General features: G+C 37.3%; 1 protein-coding gene across 1 annotated transcript; it reads right to left on the bottom strand.

The window, feature by feature from the left end:
- Window positions 1-4,905: 4,905 nt before the first annotated feature.
- LARP1B (La ribonucleoprotein 1B) lies at window positions 4,906-21,569 on the bottom strand. The gene is made up of 13 exons (XM_031553030.1): window positions 21,436-21,569; window positions 18,619-18,763; window positions 15,260-15,434; window positions 14,308-14,480; window positions 13,463-13,831; window positions 11,396-11,519; window positions 10,870-11,075; window positions 10,370-10,476; window positions 9,674-9,834; window positions 9,105-9,249; window positions 7,138-7,247; window positions 6,793-6,920; window positions 4,906-5,929 (listed from the first exon to the last, which is right to left on the bottom strand). The coding sequence occupies exons 2-13, from the start codon at window positions 18,718-18,720 to the stop codon at window positions 5,714-5,716; spliced, it is 2,016 nt and encodes a 671-aa protein (XP_031408890.1). The 5' UTR covers window positions 18,721-18,763; window positions 21,436-21,569; the 3' UTR covers window positions 4,906-5,713.
- Window positions 21,570-21,593: the final 24 nt, after the last annotated feature.

The raw sequence follows: 21,593 nt of genomic DNA, 5'->3' as shown, positions 1-21,593 counted from the left end.
TCTAAAAGGTTTACACTGTAGTTGGAGTATGCTTATCACATTTTAGCTCTTGCTCCAGCTCTTGCACCTCATTACAGCATCAAGATGCATGTAGCTGTGGATTGGAAATAGAAGGCTTATGCCCGTATCAAATGAGACAATCAGATCAAGTTTTTTCAGGCCTCCACATAAGAATACTTCTACAACTGATTGTATTACAGCTTCTACCATACAGAGCCGTGGCTGGAGATTCCTACCACCTGACATGAGTTACCCTGTTATTTACACATTACAGCTATTACTATTGCTACATCTGGCATAGCTGTAGCTTGAGCTGTTTATCTTGCTTTTGTCTGTTTTACATAGAAACTTCTTACTGGGGAAAGAGCTGTTGTTTTCATACGCTGTGCCTTCCTAACCCAGTGCAGCCTTTTCCTTTCCCATGCTCAAAGAACTGCAGTGAAGCTTAATCAGATCAAAACTACGTGAATGTGTGGGTTTTTTTTGTTTGTTTGTTTTTTAAATTTGAACACTTTCTAAAAGAGCAATGCCCCAATACTTATGATTTAAGATTGGTTAAATAAAAAAGTGATCAGAGATGAATAGAAGGATTATTTTTGCTTTCAAGCAACTTAGCAGTAACTGAAGACTACAACACAAAAAAAGTCTTATTTTGGCAGAAACGTTTGCATAGATAAAACCCTATATTTTGATGCCCAGTGGATCTGACTTTGGCTCATTTATCCTGCCTTAAAAGTCACTAGTGATTAGAGAATGACAACCTAAACAGTGCTTTAAAAGCACCCCACATCCTTCATTTTAACACGAAGTCGATGCATATAGGAGGTGCTCATAGTTCAGAACAACATCACATCCTTGGAAGCTTCAGTGAAATCAGCATCATAACTTTAATGGAGACACTCATCCTTACAGTAGTTATAGCAATCACTTGGTCAAAATTCACTGTTAAATTAATAAAAATGACAGGTCGATAATGACAAAATTTTTGTTTAGGCAACATAAATAACTAGTCTCATCTTCAGTAGAAGCGAATTAAGTTTCCAGTTTGCTATTACTTGTTTTCTTGGGCTAGACTTAGTGTTACTCTGGGTTAGAAACAGTCATTTGTTAAAATGTTTCTGGCCTATTTGTACACCACTTCCCAAGTTTTTGTTCTGGTGGTAGGAAATGTACGTTTAAATCTTGATCTATTTTTTTTTTTTTAAACAAACATTTTTACTTTATCTTGAACATAGCAAATTTTCACTGGAGGCTATGGAACTGTCCTTCCACATGCTTGTAGATGTTCTTATCTTTTTATTGACACAGATCTGCTTTTCCTTGGTTAAGATTTGCATTTTCTATCTTTTCAGCATATGCAGTAGCAGTTCATTGCTTTCTTAAGTTGCTTCTTGTTTTGCTACACTACAGCTATTATAAACCATCATAACCTAAGCTATTTTTCTGCTCTTGTTTTTGCTTTTTTTCTTGCCCTGTGAAATCAGATCACTTTCAGCCTCTTTAGTGAAAAGGTCAAGAAATAGTTAAACTGGACTGACAGACTCTTTAATATTGTCTGTGCTACAGTAAGCATGTTGGTAGCTTTCCCCCTACCCTGAAACATGCATTGTTGTGTGTAATAGAACAAAATATTGTTCAAAAAGTAGAACTTTGAATATAATTTTCTTCCTATGTTTTATTCGTGCTTCGCGGCTGTTGATTTTTTGGTTGGTGTTTTAGGATCAAACTGTGTAGTTTTTCATGAAGCATAACTGACTGTCTAATATAGAAACAAGATGTTCTAGAAATTGCCTTACTAAGTCTAGAGTATGTTTGTGATGAAGTCCTTAGCTTGCTTCTTGCAGTCTTAGTTCCCTCCAATTTCCATGTTGTGGTTTAAAGAATAGGTTGTGGAGGGCAAAAAAGCTCAACCAGTGATTGCTCTTTCAGCGATGAATGGGATGATGCATTTGCAGTTGTCAGTTTGGCAATATTGTCCTAGTAATCATGTCATTTTGGCCTTGAGGGCTTAAAAATGGAAAATGTAATTAAATATGAACAGATATCCACCCAGGTTAGTTCAAATGCAAGTGAAGTATTTTTTATTGAGAAAAATACACCCAATGCACCCAGCCAAGGAGCATTCCCCTCTGTGGGATTTCCTGTGTTTCTGTGCACTTTGCTGTACCAGAAGTTTGCAACTTTACTGTGTTTCACAGTTCCAGTCTGGCAGAACAGTCTTCTTGCAAAATTAATGAAAAAAAGCTAATTATCCTCATTCTGGTTACGAACTGTTTTCTGTGACGATATTTTACTGAGCTGTCACAATTTCTAGGTAACTGGGTAAAGCCTACAAGCATACTATATAAGCACCTAAGAATAAAACTCTCTGGAGGTGACAAGTTGTGGTGGCAGGTCTGGATTTGTCATTTGCCATGAGCATTCTGAAATAAAAACACATTTCTGCTGCCTGACTTGAGCCCTGATTTCATGGGAGTGTAAAGGCTGTCATTTCATTTTATGTAGTTGAAGGCATCACTTATTACTGGAAAGAAACCACAACTGATGAGCTTTGAAGGTATTAATCCAAAGCGTTGCCTTAAAACAGCTAACCTAGATGCTTAAATTTCTTCAGAATTTTCTCTATGCTAGTGTAGCTGTATGCTGAAGTCTCATGTCACTTGCGTCATATAATAGTGCCACCTCAGACAAGTTAAAAGCTGGTTTTCTACATAAATCCCATTACTGGGTTAGAATTTGGGGGTTTGTTTGCTGCATTTCTAGTGGAGTTTGCAGAAGCTGAAGCAAAGGGCACTGCCTTTTCCCTCCAAAACTGTAGGATGAAGAAAGCAGAGAGGAAAGCTTTAAGATCACAGGCGTAGTCTAGCATAGCTGAGCGATTTCTCCGTAAAAGAACATCAGCCAAGAATTAAGTCTCTTCCTCAGTCTGGAGTTGCAAAAGGGTGCTTTGCCATCGCAGCACAGAAGGATGCCTGATTCCAGTGGACACGGAGCACAGGCTGCTGTGAGTACGAGCTGCTTTCTGCTCATTTATTTCCAACAGTCACCCAAATCCCTGCTAAGCTCCAGAAGAGTCGGTCATGCAGACAGGCTACTGCTTCTCATTGTAGGAAAATATCTGCTCTCCATAAGGAACAACAGTTTTCCTTCTTTCCCTGAAAAGCCTTTTGAGCAAGGCTGAAGGAAAACCTTAATGAATGAGCTTTTAACATAGTATAATTTTGAAGTATTTGCTGAGAAATGTCTCTACAAGAAGGCATTCTATCATTAAACACACAAGAGCTTTTAGACATGTGAAAGGTCAAAAACTTGATAAGTACTTAGCAAAAACCTGTTAGAATACAATCAGTCTTAAGACAGATGAATTGCAGGTTACCTTAAAAAGGATGAAGAAGGCAGCAGAAAGGATGCTGTACGTATATATGCCTGCTCAAAGACAAACATATGGCTCCACAACTGGAATGCCAGTTACAGAAAGGTAATTAACAACTTTGAACCTTACAGAGGAACTGCTTAACCAGTAGTCCTGGGGCTTTGTTCTGATCTTTGATGTTTGTGTTCTCATCTCAGCATGTGAACAGCAGCACTGGAGTTGTCATTCTTTCTACCACTCTGACAGGAAACCAAGGCAGGAAAGAAGGTTTGAGTCCATGAGACAACAAAGGGGACATTCCTGAAGGTAGACAGAGCTATAAAGCCAGACCTATGTCCCTTGCATCCACCAAAATAAAGGGCCACACTCTAAACAAAGCCTGTAAGAAGTAAAGCATTCTCTCCCTTTAGCTCCAGCCGCATTTTCTACTCACCTGTCATTTTTTCTTTGAAAAAAACACTCAGGCATATGAAAAGTCATCACAAAACTTGAAAAAAAGCTGGCTTGCATTTTAAGAAGGCAACCAGAGGCAAACCTACAGCCTTAGACTCCATACAAGTCTAACTTCTTCACGCTTTTGGAACAATAACAACAAAGCTTGTAATACAACATTACTGGAGGGTTTTCTGGGTTGTTTTTATAAACTTTGGCAAGATATCACAAAATTACACACCATAAGCTTAGTCTGCACATTTTCCAATGAAAAAAAAAGTGAAATATTTTAAATCTTTTACTTGTATATACAAATTCAATTCAAATTTACATTTGCATCATTTTCCTGGATAGCAAGAGTCATGGATCAAACACAGGGTTGAGATGTGTCACTTCAGCTTATGGAAAGGACATTGCTTAAATTTGTTTTTCCTTTACACTTAGAACAGGGCCCCTGTAAAAGGCTTTATTTTGTACTGTAACTCTTTTAGCTGCTGGGAAGGCCACTGCTCATGTACTCATTTACAATGCAGACATTCATAATTCATTGTGTTTCACAAGACAATGACTGAAAAAATAATAATGGACTTACTATGACAGCTTCTAAGAGCTGATAGTAGTTTGACATTCTGACTTTGGATGGTCGTTCCGTTTGGACACCTTCATGGGTTAAGGCATTTGTACTAGCTGTAATTCTCAACAGAGGGCTCTTTTGTAGCTAATCGGTTAGAAAGCTGAAATTCTTCTCATTTTCCCTCGGAAGAAGGAAGTGACCCACTCAGTTTGTGCAGTGTTTTTTAAATCAAAGTAATGAAATTAAAAGAAATTGCATGATATAAACACTCTCATATTTTAGCTACAGGAATGAACGTATATTTCAATAATTTACATTCAGTGAAATTGTGCTTAGACCTGTGTGAAATTATCTTATCTTAGCTAGCACAATTCAAGCAGACCTTCATTCAAATATTGTAAAATAAAGCAAAAAAAAAAATTTACAAGTTTACTTTGTTTCCTTCCAAACTAATTTTTATTCCTTGAAATACAGAGGAAAAAATCTTAAAAAAAAAAAAAGAAAAGAAAAGAAAAAAGAATGCCTCTCATGTTAGAGTGCTTTATTGTGATTCTATAATCATCATATGAGAATTCAGCTGAAGCTACTTGAATGACCTGCACCAACTGGAGATGCTAGGTGTTAATTTAAGACATTGAATCAACAGATCCATTTTCCCCTGTATTTTACTGTGGCTTTTTAAGAATCAGTATTGAAAGAAGTATCTGCAAAGCTATCCCAGTTATGTCCACTCAACTCCATACTTAATACTAACTCTGGAGACCCCGAAAAAAATAGAAACTATGTCTTTAAATAGAATCCAGCAGTGCTGTATCATATATAGCTGCACATTCTTGAGTGCACTTTCACACAAAGCATACCTTTATAGTTACAGATTCAAAAGCAAACCAATCACATAGATCTTTCTTTACATTTAAAATTATATGTATACTGTAATTTTTTTGCTTTGGTAAAATACAAACAAAGGGACAAAGAAAGCACAGTCAGTAAGATGGATATACTATACCTTTTTTTTTTTCCCCCCCAGAAACATGAGCTGAAATGTAAGGCATCCCCAAAGTATTTTTATGCATATACAAGGAATGCAGTTTTTTGTAAACAAAAGCTTGAGGAAAGCAATACTGAAGCCAAAGAATCTTCCCTAGGACCCTTCTGATGATCCCAAAACCAAGAGCAACTCTCCTAGGGTGTTTTGGAACTTAATCCCACGAAAAAGAATGCAGTCCTTTGTCTTCCCATACACTTTTAATCATGTACTAGACGAGCTCACCTTGGAGATCTCCAACTAAAAAGAGCGATGAAAAAGCTGATTTTCAATGGTTGTGAGTCTTAGTCTATTTTTCTGGTACATCACTTTCTATTGATTTTGTGGCAGCATTAGGATGGTCTGCTCTGGGTGCTTGCAGAGTGTTCCCACTGGTAACGTGCTCCAGCACTGCAGGCTGAGCCACAGGAAATGTTCTACAGGAACGAGCCAGATGTCTGCGATGACCCGAATCCTCACCTGCTGCAGCAAACTGCCTCCTGCCACATTCTTCACTAAAAGGAGGCTGAAAATTAACATCAGTACCTTGTTAAGAGTTGTTCTGTAAGGCCAGGTATCTGCCCTTTCCTATACTTAGGGGAGCAGAAAGGAGCATTCTGTAATTGAGCCTTTAGTTAGACATAGTAATATTAATAGTTATAATATAGATATATCACTCACCACTGATACTCTTAAACCTTCCTGGCCATTAAGCTATGAGTGTAAAAACATGACAAGTTTAGGACTTCAACATCTTGGAGCACTACAATATAGCCAGTGCCCAATATTTGCCACAATTCCCAGAAAGAAGGGGTGAAGAGCATGACAGCATTGGAGCAGTACATCACAATCCTGTTAGAACAAACACAGCAGCACTGCAGTCTGGAGTTGTGCAGCTTAAGAAATCAGCTGTCTATAAGAAGGTTACGCTGAATTTGGCGTGCAAAGGACAATGCCTGTCACAATTCATTAAGGAACTGCTAGGTGTTAATTAATTTGCCAAATTCCTGAAGAGCATAGAAGTAATCTGTCTTAGCAGATGACAAATAAACTATGTATTGAGTTGAAAAACCTTCAAAGTCCTCCTTCCTCAGCACTTCATATTAGATCAGTAAAATGTCCTTTTATGTATTTTTGCTATTTACATTATACAATAAAAAGAGAAATTCAGCACTGTTCAGCACTATGAACCATATTTCAGCTTGAAAAATAACACCTGGAACAGAACAACACATTTTTCATTTCCATTTAACTTTTTCTAATCAGGCCTTGTAGTGACTTGATGGGATTTGTAAATTTACCTTTTCATGAACTGAAGAACTATTTTGAAACAGTTTAACTTGAAGTAACGGATATGCCAAATTACTTAAAATAGCTGTAGAAACTTACATCCACTCTGAAGTCCTCCAGTCTCCTAAATTTACTGAGGTATTCTTGCAGCTTGGGGTCAATGGCTGGTGTCTTGTGCTGAGAATATTTTAGGTAAGCCCAGAACTTTTCCAGCCCATAAAGCTGACCTAATAACAAAAGAAGATAATTTTACCGATTTACAAAGGCTAGACTTAACTAAAAACCTAATTGTTCACAAGTATCTATATATGAAAGATAAACTAAAGGTGCTCTTAAAAACTAAACTAAAACTGAGCTTACTAAACAAGTAAGTGCCAAGGAAAGGGGATTATCTCCCAGCTAAAGTTACCCTGCTGTAAGCAGTGACTGGCCTATGATAATTACCAGCTTCATAGTCCCTCTTAGTTTCTTCTTGGAAGTCCTTGAATATGTCTCGCCTGAATTTCTTTTCTAGGCCATAGCTGTAAAATCGAAACAAGCATTCCAACCCGTACCTAGAAGAGAAGAAACAGGTATGGGAATCTTAGGAATACACTCTAATTACTCAAAAGCATCCAAGTTTTCAATCTCTCCGTGCATTTATGTAAATAGCATAGTCTCATTTTTCCCTTTCCACAAAAAATGCTTCCTTATACATTCAATTTTTATTAAACAGTTCTGTTCTCTGAAACACCTTCACAAATAAGCAAAACTAGGAATATCAGTTTTGTCACACGGCTTCAATTTATGAACTGCATACTCTATGTATGCCTACAATTTCAAAACAAATGCTTTTACATTTCCAAGATGTTGAGACCCACAGCTCCCACATGAAAAATGGCCTCCAATTTTTTTGGACTCTGGTTTCCTTCCATGCCCCTCCTGTTTTCTATTAGAGGGAATAAACAACTGACACCAGTCTACCTGCCACTCCCTTATTCAACTCAATCATAAGCTTCTTAATCATCTACTCTGAGCTGAGGTAAGGTACCGACCATCATTTTACCTTACTTGGAAGCATTAAGCTTGCTGTCACACTCAACTTTTTCCTAATCCATACTAGCTGAGAAAGTGGGAAAGTCACAAAAACAAAAAAAAAAAAAAAACGAAAAAGCCCTACTGCTAGAAGTTACTACAGTTATTACTGCTTTCCTGCCAAGTTTAATGCTTTGTGGACCCACCTGAATTTTTAGCATGCGTGTGTGAAGTCTGCCTTGGGCAGCCAAGTGGAGGTCAAAATAAATTGCCCACTTGTCTAGGTAAGTGAACTGAGGCCAATGGATGTTTTAATCCAGCTCCCAGTACCAAACCAGCCATTGTGTTCCTGTATAACACTGAACTCTTACCATGCAGACACACACCTTTTATCTGAGCCCTGAGTTCAGTCACCAGATGACTACAGTATCGTGCTATGAATATATGAAATTATGCAATGGTGAGAGCTCCTCAAGTCAAGCTCCATCTAGGTAATCAGTACAACTTTAAGGAACACTTAACTAGGGAAATGTTCGTGCCAGTAGCACTTACCTGGAGTATTTTTTAAATGTACACAAGTTATTTTTTCAGGAAGGATCTGGATCAACTTTTCTTTATGATACCACAATATGCTACATTTGGCAAAGACATAAGGAAAGCATAAATGGGACCTCCTTCTGTCAAGCATTTATGTGCAATCCCTTAAGAGCTTTCTCAAGTTTCTCTTGGAAAATATATAGTTGGATAATCACAAAAGCATAAAGAAAGCTCTCAACAGATATACAAATGATGATTAAGACCACCTTTGCATCCTACGGACTTGACACTGTAGAGGGACAACATATCCAAACTTTGTAATTTTTATAAACTTCCTCGCTTAGCATTCAATACACTGGACTACCCTGTGTCTTTGATTTAGAGAAATATAGGCTGGGGAGGGAAAGGGAAGAGGTGTGTGGGAAGAAGAGAGGGAATATCAGAGCAAATGTGGCACTGGTAACTTTTTCTGCTATTGTAGGCAGAAATTTGAGGTCAAGAATGGATGAGAAAAATCACAGAAACTTTCCCAAGAGTAGAGCTGACTTGTCAGAGTCAACAAGTTGCATGATTTTGGAGAATTCAGGATCAACTACAGGTCAGGAAATGCCATACACTTAGCTACTAATACATACAAACACATTTTTGGTGTTAAAACAACTTGCACAGACTGCTATTTTAAAGATTTACAAAGAGACAAATCTAACAATAGAAATCTTCACTTCAGATGTACGTAAAAAAAATACATGTAAAAAAATATATATGAAAAAAAAAATCACTGTAATTAAAATGACTGGTAAAGATCTCAAACTTTATAAGTCTTTTTTTTTTAATTTCAATTCCAAGAAAAAACCTCCTACCTGTAGTGTTCTTTAGCATCATCCAGAGCAAGTTGTCTAAATTCTTCATACATTTTCCTGTTGAAGTGATCTCTCAGGAAAAAGGACCAGAAACGAAAAAGTGTGTTCATTTCCTGAGACTGACCAATTCCCAACCGTTTCCTCTCTGAAAAGGAAACAAACACACAGCCCCAAATTCTTACTTCTTCAACAGACTATTTTCAAGTGCTTTTTCATTAGTAACACTGACATAAGATCTTCAAGAACTGTAATTCTGAATTTTCAAAAGATATTTTCATTAACATTATTAATTAAGTCTCAAAGTCAACTAATTATCTTCTCTCAAAGACTCAATATTTCTTTTAGCAATGAATATTAATACAGAAAAAGTTGCTGGAAAATGTCAAGGATTTTGAGGGTATTTTTTTTGTCAGGGAATTTGAAGTTAAATAGAAAGAAAGTATCATAAAATAAAAGCACCATTTTTCCCCAAGAAAAATGATGGATCAAGAACAATATGGAGAAAACTGCCATCAAGTGACAACTGGTTATTTCTTGCTAAAAAGTTAGGAAGTACAATAGTGGCTTACCCGTTAGACACCTTCGATGATACTTATGGTATACCTGTTGTGTAAAGCCATTTTCCTTTAACAGTTCATGAGAAGGATGCTGAAATTTTGGAAGAGAATTTGGAGTACAACCATAACCTCCTGCAAGTGGAGCTCCTTCTGAAGGTGAAGCATTGGAACTGCTGCAAAAGAAACATTTCTGTTCTACACACAGTCCTTTTCCACAGAACCAGCTTTCAACCTTTCAGCTGTATACAACCACTGTCAGTACAGTATGATCGCCCGACAAGCACTGTGATGTGTACTCGGATTCCCAGTCACCCCTGTTTTTGGGTGCACATCTACTTCTGTGCTATTATCTTTGAAAAGTTGTTGACGATGCTAACTAAGCATTAATATAATACACGGTATTAAATGACCGCTTAAAGGCAAACAGAGTCACTGAACACCAATGACCATCAGGACTTCAGGTAATATTAATGAGATCATATCATGGATCAGCAAAGAACAGAATGAGACTAGGCTAATTAGCTCACTTCTACATGGCTCTACTTGTAAATTCTAGGTTTGTCTCTTGTCCCCATTTGCCTTTCTTCCATCACTCTCTTTTGCTTCACTGCATGTAGAAATTCTCAATTAATCGCATCCTATTTCTGCACTGGTGGTGAGAACTAACGATGCTACAAAAAGAAATGTTCAAAACCAACCAACCCTCACCTCACAGAGGAAGTTCTTGGCCTGTGGTCTCTGGAATCCATCACCCAACCGACATGGCATTCTAAGGGAGGATTTCTACTGTGCCGCGTTTTTCTTTTTCTTGGAGCCTAAGGAAGTAAATGAAGCATTTATTTTCACAATTTGATTTCACTCACTTTTATCCTCCCAAAACAGCATGCTGCCCATTTTATATTATATCTAACCAAATATAAAGTCACAATGCTCCAGCTTCATAACCTGAAGCTTATTCTTATGTAACAAGTTTAAAACCTTTAGATGTTACACTTCTTCATCATGGACTTTAAAGAAACGTTACAGAGAAAAATCAGGAATCATTTTGTAGAAACAAAAAGGATGAATATGACATTTTTAAAGAAAAACAATTATCAAGTACAATTGTTTCATTTTTACCTTGACATTCTTACTAATTACTTCACACGCAATAATTTTATAGGCTTTCCATAGATTTTAAAAGATATTAAGCCTTTCTTTCCATTTACCTTCACATCAATGCACTGTGCTTCTTTAACAACGGGGTAGAACCTGGGTGTTTTGTTGGGATCCTGTAGCCTTGGGGTGCGAGGTGTTCGTGGGGTGAAACCAGGGTGAACTCGGGGAGATTCTGGAACCACAGTTGGCAGTGACCGAGCCACTGTTGCTGCTGGAAGTGCTTCAGTACTGAACAAATTACAAACTGGTTCCTCTGCTAAATCAGCAAAAAGGAAAGAGATACTTTATTTCAAAAGAAAACTGAGCTTTGAAATCTTAAGCTCCTCCAAATACCTAATATCTTAAAGACAAGATTCACTTCAAGTGAACTACATCATCCCCAAAAGGATAACTGAAATAATAAAAAGCACTTGGTGCAGAAGCAGTACTGACTGACTGCTCAAAGCGATGAAATAAACATTTCTTTGCAAAGAAAAATTCTCTCAAAATATAAAACATTACACAAGCAGAAAAAGTTAAAATACGTGCTTCATTATAGAGATTCTAAAATACAAATACCTGTGTTACATTTCTTACCTATCTGTAACTCTGAAGAACCCAGAGGAATTTCTTGGGATCGACTGGCAATCAGTTCTGGTGCAAGATTATCGAATTCTTCCTTACAAACGAGAGTTAGCTTTCTGAAGTTCTCAACTTCTTGCTGAATTAGAGAAAAGAAAAAGTGTAAACACAAACCACAACAGCCATCATCTTGAGGAAAGGCTGAATGTCCTAAGAGATAATCAGGAACCTAGAATTCACACACAGCTAAACTCACACAAGCCAGTACAGATCTGGTTAAATTTAAATGGGAGTTCCTAGCTGACATGAATAACAGAACTGACACTGTGCTTTCTGCAAGAAACAGTTAGGCCACCACATGGGCACATAGAGGCCAATGGGGCCATGCTCAGGATTTTTTAACAGGGTAAGAAACAGAAACAACTGAGATCCTATCTCTTGCCAAAACCAAAGCAGTCTGCCTTCTGCAGTAAGTCTGACAAGAAAAGCAACTTAGGGGGTCAGGAGATGACCTGCTCCTTTCCTCAGGCTACATATAAAGAAATGCCAGTGTTGTAAATGAAACGGCAGCACCTCAAAGCCCTCATGCTCCTACTCAACTGAAGGTAGTGTGGCATGCATGCATGGAATATAAGAAAAAAACCTCACTTAGGTTATGGCCAAGAACATGACAACAAAGAGAAAATATTTTCTCTTCCTGTGTGCCATTTCTGACTGTCTTGTTCCAATCTGTTGATTTTCTTGGACCACTTTCTTCATAATAAAAATTCCATATTATGAATCCCACCTTAATTTCCTGCTTTTATTCTCAACATTCATTTATAACTCTGTCAACTCCCTTTTGTACCCACATGCTTCATTCCCTTAAGTTATTTTCACCCTTTTCCTCCTTCCCATATAACACACATTTGTCCTTACCAACAGGTAAAGCTTCTTCATCTCATTATTTTAGTCTTTGGGTAACGTTATTTCTATGTGCACAGTATCTGCTATTGATAAAGCAGCACTGTGTACAGATAAGCCACTCACTGGGCTTGCTTTCCTAAAAAGTGGATTCTTTATGAACTAAAATCAGTAACTGATAGGACAGTGGTGTTCCCAGTTGACTTCAAGCTATAGAGTGCTGGAGTTCAACACATATGTAATTTTATAGCTATTTACTGTATAAAAATAAATTAGTAGAAAAAACCCCACAAAACTAACAAGCTCCTTCTGAAGTTCTGAAAGCCTAAATGACAGGGGCCTCAAATACAAGCTAGGAAATAAAAGGGTTGCTATAATAAAGCAAGGTGTGCAAACCCAACTGCAATTTGCTCACAGAGCTGCACATTCTTACAAGCTGAAGTATAAAGAAACCTCTAAATAAACTACTTAAAAATGACTATAATGTCCTCCTCTCTATCTTACATAAAAATTATGTCCTTATATTGCCTCTATACTAGGGGTTTGAAAGTGCTCTTTATGAAACAAGCTATGTATAGAACAAGAAAACGTTGGAAAAGTTGAACCATCTCCAAAACATTAAAAATTGTTCTACAAAATATCCATTCTGTGCTTTTGGTCAAATCTCTGACATGAGAAAATTTTGCTTTCAACTGTCTACATCATCATGAAAATAAACATTATTTACATTTCTATTGAATTCAACTATCAACTTTATTTCAAAAATGTCTATTGAATCATAGAATGGCCTGGGTTGAAAAGGACCACAATGATCACCCCATTTTCAACCCCCCTACTATGTGCAGGGTCACCAACCATCAGTCCAGGCTGCCCAGAGCCAGCCTGGCCTTAAATGCCTCCAGGGATGGGGCATCCACAGCTTCTCTGGGCAATGTGTTCCAGTGTGTCACCACCCTGTGTGTGAAAAAATTCCTCCTAATATCTAACCTAAACCTCCTCTGTCTTAGTTTAAAATCATTCCCCCTTATCCTATCACTATCCACACTTGTAAACAGTCATTCCCCCTCCTGTTCATAAGCTCCCTTCAAATACTGAAAGGCCAATAGTTTAGTTGTGTAGCAGACAGCCAAAATAGTTTTTTTAAGGTTAAAAAAAAAAAAAGAAAGAAAGAAGAATTACCATTACTGTAGTGTCATTTTCACTCTGCACTGTCCACAAATCCTGTTCATAATAGTATAAGCCATCATTAATAACTTTAGCAAGTTCTGATGTTATTTTTCCATGACACACATGGTTGCCAGCACGACCTTCACCAGGATGTTTTCTCATATATGGTGGTGTCTGTGTTACTATCAAAATCTTGTTTACGTCCTGATCATCAATTTCATAATCTGAACTGCTATCTGACCAATCAGTGAATTTATTCTTATGACCCTGAATTTGTTCCATCTCTTCATCAAACAAAAAGTCAAGTTCTTCTTGTTCTTGTTCCTCTGGAGGTGGGGGTGGCTGTTGGCCTGATACTTGATCAGGCATAGGAACGCATTCCTAAATAAGAAAAGGCGATGCATTTTATACTTGAAATAGATAATGATCATCCAAATCGAAGACAAATAGAGCACAACTGAATACTTTCAATAATGAACATACAGAATTAGAAATGACACAACCACTATAAGATATTTATCAAGCTGACAAGTAAATTACTCTTCTAAGTAATTCAGCATCATGAGTTTTTTTCTCATAGCACAACAGCTTTTCAATTAAGCACATGTACAATTGTTCATCAGCAGAAAAAAAAAATTACATTTCATCACAGTGAGCTTTGGACCGGGATTTGAAATGCACTTGGTTATTCTAAGTCTGGATACGGAGAACAGTGCCCACACTAACAGTTTTATATAATCAAGTATCACATATATTGAAGTGTGGGAAAGAAAACAAAAACAACTGTTTCATACTACACCTGGAAAGTGGGAAGGCTTTGCATTTGCTTATTTAAATAAAGTTCTTTCTCATTTTACCTTTACTCTAGCAGTGGATGCATGATGCCTGTTCTTCACTTCTATCCAAGGTTCAGAGTCCAAATCAGGCAAACTTGTAGACAACCCTTTAGATATTGTCTGAAAATTATTTGTTTCAGTGTTTTCCTTCAGACTCAACAAGCTTCCCATTCCTGGAGAACTTGGTGCAGACTCTAGCATTGAAAAACAGTAGTTCAGTTCCTGTTGTGTTGTTTTTTGTTTGTTTGTTTGTTTTACACATTGGACTTTCCTATAACCTCATCCACTACTTGTTACCTCTGTGGTTCAAGTTAGCATTGATTAGCGCAATTTCTTTTCATTTTAGGAGATCAATTTTCATAGTATTTTAGGAAAATACTAATTTATCAGCTTACTTAAGTTAAAAGTATATAACAGACTCAGAGAAATCATCTGTTATTCAGAAAACAAGAATTCATTTATCAGAGATATGTTTTCCCTACACCAGGCACCAGCTCTCCGAATGGCTGCCTAACTCAGTCTTCATTCTTCCAATTTACTTTGAGCCAACACTTTAGTAAAAGATTTACTAGCCAAACACTGCTTTGTTTGCAACAATCTCCATATTAATAGTGTGAATGAAATACCCATCCAAAACTAGGGTAAATAAAATACAGTTAACTTTCAGCTAGTATCAAAATGAAGTAGGTTTTATGACTATCTGAAGACTACTACTGCTTCTGCTACCGGTAATAAAAAAGGATTCCAGGCCATTATACCTTCTGGAGAATGCTCACAACTATAGCACACAGAAGACATTTTTATCTACTTAGTATTAGCCATATCAGCCACAACCGTACAGCTGGCAGGCATATTAGCTGAATGAACCATTACCAAATGCACAATTTCTATTATGAAAACATTATTAAGAGGCAAATTTCCTCAGCTAGACAGACAGTCCCAAACTTAAGTTTCTATTAAAGAAATTCTTTACCAGTATGTGAGCCATAGACTTGACCTGGTATGAATTCTGGACAATTGATGAGCTGAGAAAAGTCAGTCGTTGACAGATTACAGGAAGGTGGACCTGGAATTGGCCACTTTTCTGGATCAACCCTTTTTCTTATCCTCTGATCCACAATTTCAACTTCTGTACTGTCCTTTAGGGCCTGTTGGACAAGCACATTACAGCTTACGAAAACATTACATATCCAGCACCTTCTTATGTCCATGGAAGACAGTCAACTCTTTTTATAGTACTTAAAAAGGGAATTCAAGCTTTTTTTACTCGTTCTTCATAATGACTGTCTGATCTTTCTTCTACTGGTGCAAACAATCTTTTCATTTTCAAGGATAATCATTCATCATCTTTTTAAATTTCATCAAATATCACTTCCTCCCTCTCCCCAATCTGCAACCCTTTCCTTGTGAGAGGGCACCAAACCAACTCCTTCCTAGCTCTTCTATCCACTCTTCTAGTTCCCCAGAACTAACTCCAACCCCATGCATTTTCTTCTTAATTCTAAGCACAGCTAACAGACAGTACAGAATCAGAGTGGTCAAGACTGGAAAGGACCTCTCAAGATTATCTAGACCCTCTATTCAAGCAGGGTCAGCCATTTCCAGCTGTGTTTGAGCACCTTCAAGGTTAGATATGGCACAATCTCTCTGGGCAATTTATAACAGTGTTCAACCATTCCCACAGTAAGATAGAAATTAAAAAAAAAAGTTAATAAAGTCACAAGCTAACAAACTGCAAATATTTTTCCTTTCTGACATTAGCATGTAGACTGATACAGAGAGTAAGACCCAGAGAAATTCTGTAAAAGAATAACCAAAGATCGAAGGGTGGAGAAATTTGTCTTTCATTGGAACATCGAGTTGTTCTCCAGCCAGTTAAGTACACATAAGGACTTCTAGTCTATTATGCATACTTGCATTTATGAACTAAGGGAACCCGTATCTTAATTACAAAAGATGCTTAGACTATCTTCTGGTTAAGAAGGAAATAGTATGATTGTACGGTGTAAAAAAATATGTTTTTTTCCTTAACTTACTAGACTTCAGAGAGAAGACTGGGTAGAAAATATAACATACTCCTAGACAACAAGTCCAGGAATGATCTGATAACAATCTGCTGGAGCTTCTCTTGAAGGTGTTCATTTTCTGGCGGAAGATCCATTTGTAGGGGGGCATGGGGGTGCAGGATATTGCAGCACTGTGACAGAAGCTGCTTCCACTAAATGCAACTTCAGGTACAAGTGAAACCAATTATCACCCTCAGGAGAAGCATGAATTCAACTAACTAAAGGAAACTGCTATGGAAGCTTAGTTCAAGTACATTAAGACTATTTTCACTTTCATTTTGCAGCCTAGGTCTCTGTAAACACTCGCGCTACACTGCTTATTTTAGATCTTATGAAAGAATGCTTCCAGTTTCCCATAGACTTATCTTATTTAAATGTGATTTAAGGTAACTATGTAACAGCAAAGCACTCCTTAGACTAACAACATACCAAAAAGACTCCTCCCAGACATCCTCAGTAGCATCCAAAACATATCATATTGAGACCCTATTTTGACTGCACACAGTAAGTAGAAAACTAGCATTAAAGAATTTGGAGAGATCATAGACAGAGAGCTGTGAAACAGTAAGGTACTGCAGTTCTGGTAAGTGAATAACCTGTGGTCCCAAAGATCCCCTACTACAATCATCAATTCTGTTCTGGATTGATCAGGCTAGATGTGCTAGAAGCAGAAAAGCATCTTCCTGTAGCAGCAGCATGACAACCGCCAGCTTAAGGACTGGGCAATACATTTAACGACAAGGTCAGTAGAGAGCTGACATACATCTTATGAGAGTCAACGGAAATAAAATAGGAGCTAAACAACAAGTGGATTCTGCAGAACAATTTCCATTTTCTTGCTTGCTGGCAGTGTTTACAATTTAGGCAAGCCTGCTATTGGACAAGTATCTCTGGACCTGAGGAAAATTATTGCCAGAGAAGAATTCAACATCATTCAGGAACACACTGTTAAGATCACCTCAGCTTGGCCAAGTGTGCTATGCTGTAATTTAAACAGAAACCCATTTTAGCCTTCTAAATAAAAAAATTCATCTGGAAGAGAAAGGCATAAAGATCTGTTCCCTTTCAGAAATCTTAACACAAAGTGTTCTTATTTTAGTAGAAAAGTAATTTGGCAGCCCAATTTTCCCACTCAGAATGAAGGCGTAAGAACCGCTCTCCCTAAAAATCTTGTAAACTATTAGAAATATCTGGTACACCTTGGCAATAGACACTGACCAAACAATATAATTTGTGCTAACATCCTGAAGATTTTGTCAATCTAACAGTTGCCCTAAATTACAGTAGTGGCAGGCTCAGTGAAAACCCCCTCTGGACTCCTGAATACTCGAATAAACTCTGCAACTCTTTTTGCTCTAAAAAAGAAACACAGCAAAACAAGCAAAACATGTTTTCCACTCTCACTCCGCACACACAGAGAAGTGGTTCTCTTGACAGTGCTCAAATGGAGGTCTGTGATGTTGAACCTTCATAACCTATAGTTGGTTTTATTTGTTTTAAAACACCTGCCAGGCTATTTGTGCAACTATCCAACTCGCACTCTAAATACATGATGATTAGCTTGCAAAGGAATCATCAAAAGTTTCTTCAACGTACCTGCCTATACTAAGAACACCTATTTACCATGTTTCAACCTCTCAAAACACAGAATCCTCAAAGAAATAACAGATGACTGACTCTGCAAAAGAGAGTCTTGCAAGTATATTCTTTAAAAGGCTTAATATGCTTCTTAGGTTTTGGCAATATTACAACTTCTCAGCATCAGATAACATCCCTTTTACATTCTCCTCCTTTTCGTTTTCTTAAAAGAATGACCTTGGAATGACTCTACATTTTTTGCTATGTACAAGCACTCTGCTGAATTATGCAGCAAGGAGCTTCTATATTATATGCACATGAGAACACCTTGCGTGGGTACTCAAGACCACATTTCTCTCAACTTCTGACTCAAAACAGGATACTGAAAGTTCAGAAGTGAATAGGATTCTGACAAGAAAAACGAAGTAAGCTTAATCTAATGCACTAAATTACTGACCCTATAAACATCTTGGATATAATTCTTCAGCTTGTCTATAGATGTAGAGATGTCTGTTCCTTTCATCTAATCTCCCCTTTCTGTAGCCTCACTCTTAGAATGTTTACAAACTGCAGAAGAAAACATTTTCTGCAGCATTCTACCCTCAGTTCCAATGGGACTGTGCAAAAATCCATACAAAAGAAAAAAAGCACCAAAACTGTCTACACACATGCTTCTGTATTATTTTACCTCCAAAATGAGTGTAGCATTTGTAGTCAGAGCTTGCACCCTGTGGAAGCTAGCAATCAATGAAATAGGCAGAAATCCTTGTTGGTCCATCTTTCTCCTCATGAAGAAGTCTCTTTCCAAGTTTTCTGTGCTGAAATAATACTCACTGGACAGAGAAACAAAAAAGATGCAAATATGAGCCTATTATAACAGAGTAAATCCTGAAACAGTAGCCAAAATATTCCTCGGTAAAGTCTTCCATTAAAAATAGAGCGTAATCAACAACAACACTGTTCTTTCAACAAAACTTTTGGAACAGCATGCATGCATTCTCATCATCTTAGGAATGACTTATGATCCAGTACAGCACACAGGAATACACATTAAAGCTTTGTTAGAACCTTTGCATGAACTGTGTGTGGAAAGATTCTGTTCAGTTTTTCTTTCACCCATCCCTCCTTATTATTTACATGAACAGACAGAAACAACATTCTCTTAGCCTCCATAAAAGATGAAGGACAATTACTGCTTACATCTTACTTCCTGTTAAGCAGTGCAGTGCAACCTCATCCTGAACTGTATCCTTTCCCAGTTTCCAGTACATTAGAAGGTTTAAGTGTCCTATCTGAGTGTTGAGGCACATATATGCACTCTGAACCACTACTTGAAGCATGCTTGTGGGAAGATGAAGATGAGAGAACCAAACCAGTAATCACGTATTTTTCATGAAACTGTACCAAACAGCACAAGAGATCATGGAAAAAGGTAGAGGCTAAATGAATAAATGATACTTAGTTAATAAGGAGAAAATGGACAAGGATCATTTCACGAATCTGACAATGCTACAGAACAAGAGAGACAAGTAACAAAGAAGTTGCAGAAAGACAACATCTTAAACAATGAAGTCGATGTATAAAACAATAAGGATGTCAAGATCTTTTATACTTAGTGATGAGAAAAAGCGGAGAACTGAAATCACGATCAGACATACAAAGCATGGGAATAAGAAAACAACCTATGGAGGAGAACAGAAAAAAAATTGTGACTAAAATCTAAGCCTTTAACAGGGTTTGCACACCATTCCATATTTTAGCATCCTACATCCAAGGAATACTACTATTCATCAGGTTCAGGAAAAAATAAGCAGTGAAATGTTTATTCTGTGACTTAAATAGAGGTTGTGCAAAATAAAACAAAAAAGCATTAAAATGCTGAGGAAAAAGCACACATGCAAATATAAAGTTTAATTCCAACAATGAATAAAATGCTACGCATCTCCACTGAAGCTGGCTTAAAGCTAAAGTCACCAAATGGAGCGGATCGCAATGCTATCAGCGAACCAAAGAGAAGCTTGACACCATTACTTTCTATAACTTTTGGTGGCTAAAAAATTTTTAAAGCAAAAGCCGGCTATATGAAACACTCAGCTCCAAGACAGAATGAAAACAAAAGCCTCAAAGTTGGACAATAAGACATACGACAAATGAACACACTGCCATTAACTTGAAACAAACAGCAAAGAGAACATAGCTCCTAGAGAATTAAGCTCTTACTCAGATCTAAGTAAATCGATCGGCAAAGCAATTGTGCACAAAGGTTTCTCTCAAGAATATTCTATTTACTGTGCTGAACCAATGTAATTCTCTTCCCCTAAAAGTCTAGAAGATAGACAAGTACAAAAGCCATGTCAATGTTTTTGCAATGGTACCTTTACAGTCATACAGTAAAGGTAAAAATCTTGTAATGATTCACCTAGTTTAAAATTCCACAAGCAGAAATGGACAATGACTGAACTTGACTCAAACTGCCTCATTTGATGTCCATCATTCTAGAAAAAGGAATTTGAAAGAACATTAATGATAAAGACAATGCACAAGTTTGTTTAAGTGGAGGGACAAATCTAAACATAAACACACACCCTCCAGCTTCGCTTTTCTTACTTTCTTCAGAATCCTTTTATTTATTCTTGAATCAATATAGACTTGGATGCACATCTGAGCTTTTATTTATCTGTTTTTAAGAGAACTTGGAGTTTTACTGTATGTTGCACATTGAGGAGTTTCAAGGCACTGAAACATTCCAGGCTGATTATGTCAGCCCATAATTAAAAGTGGTAATGATATTCTTGGTAAGTAATACAAATATTCCTCTTGCACATCAAACTGTTTCTTGGGACAAGCGTAAACTGCTTGACAGCAGTGTACTTCTTACTGTAATTACAAATCAACTCAGTTGGACACAGCATCTAACATTTTTTCTTATTAAGCAGGTAAACAGTTCTAAAATTCATCAATACACTACAGAAAACCATTTCCCTTCTCTAGTACATCCTCATTTATCTCAGACTCCATAAGGAACTCCAACATCCAACAATTATGTTCAGCTTTCTTTCGTACATGCTTCCTTCTTTGGCACAATCACTTCAATATTTTAGGACTCGATTACAAAAGGCAGACCAAACCATCTCCATGTATGAGTTAATGACACGTAACTGATGAACAAAGTCGGTTTCCCATCATTTTTATGTGATACAAGAAATGTATAATAAAACCACTTTTTTTTTTTTTCTTTTTTAAGGAGCACAAAAAGGGTAAAGTTATATTCTAAACCTACTCAAGAATTTCTCTCTCTTGAAAAGCAAATTCCATAATCCATGTGCCTTGGGAGACTATATCAGACAAGCAACCAATGGCAATGGTTAGCCAGCTACGCTGTCTTTCATGGACACCTGCCAACCTCTTTTTTCTAAAATAAGACACAAATATAACCAGAAGTCAGATGTGACCAATGCTGCAACTGACATTTTTCTCACCAAAGGGGGACATCATCATGTCCTACCTTAGAAGGTCTGGATTCTACACTGCATGCCCAGAAATCTGGCCAACAGTGGAGTGTCTGTGCTCCTCCCTCACTTGTCTGAGGACAGTGCAGGCCGATTATCCTGACATGGGGGTACATGTCCACTGTCAGGTGTCATAGGGGCCTGGTAGCAAGAG

The sequence above is a fragment of the Meleagris gallopavo genome, chromosome 4, assembly GCF_000146605.3.
Source record: "Meleagris gallopavo isolate NT-WF06-2002-E0010 breed Aviagen turkey brand Nicholas breeding stock chromosome 4, Turkey_5.1, whole genome shotgun sequence".
NCBI lineage: Eukaryota > Metazoa > Chordata > Aves > Galliformes > Phasianidae > Meleagris > Meleagris gallopavo.
This window is presented reverse-complemented; position numbering and strand designations above follow the sequence as displayed.

Excerpts from the sequence above, each read along its gene's own strand:
- LARP1B (XM_031553030.1), bottom strand. The coding sequence starts at position 18,720 with ATGAGGAGAAAGATGGACCAACAAGGATTTCTGCCTATTTCATTGATT. Across the intron at positions 15,435-18,618 it reads ATGCTACACTCATTTTGGAG|GCCCTAAAGGACAGTACAGA; the intron begins GTAAAATAATAC and ends CTTGTCCAACAG. Across the intron at positions 11,076-11,395 it reads TTCTTCAGAGTTACAGATAG|CAGAGGAACCAGTTTGTAAT; the intron begins GTAAGAAATGTA and ends TTGCTGATTTAG.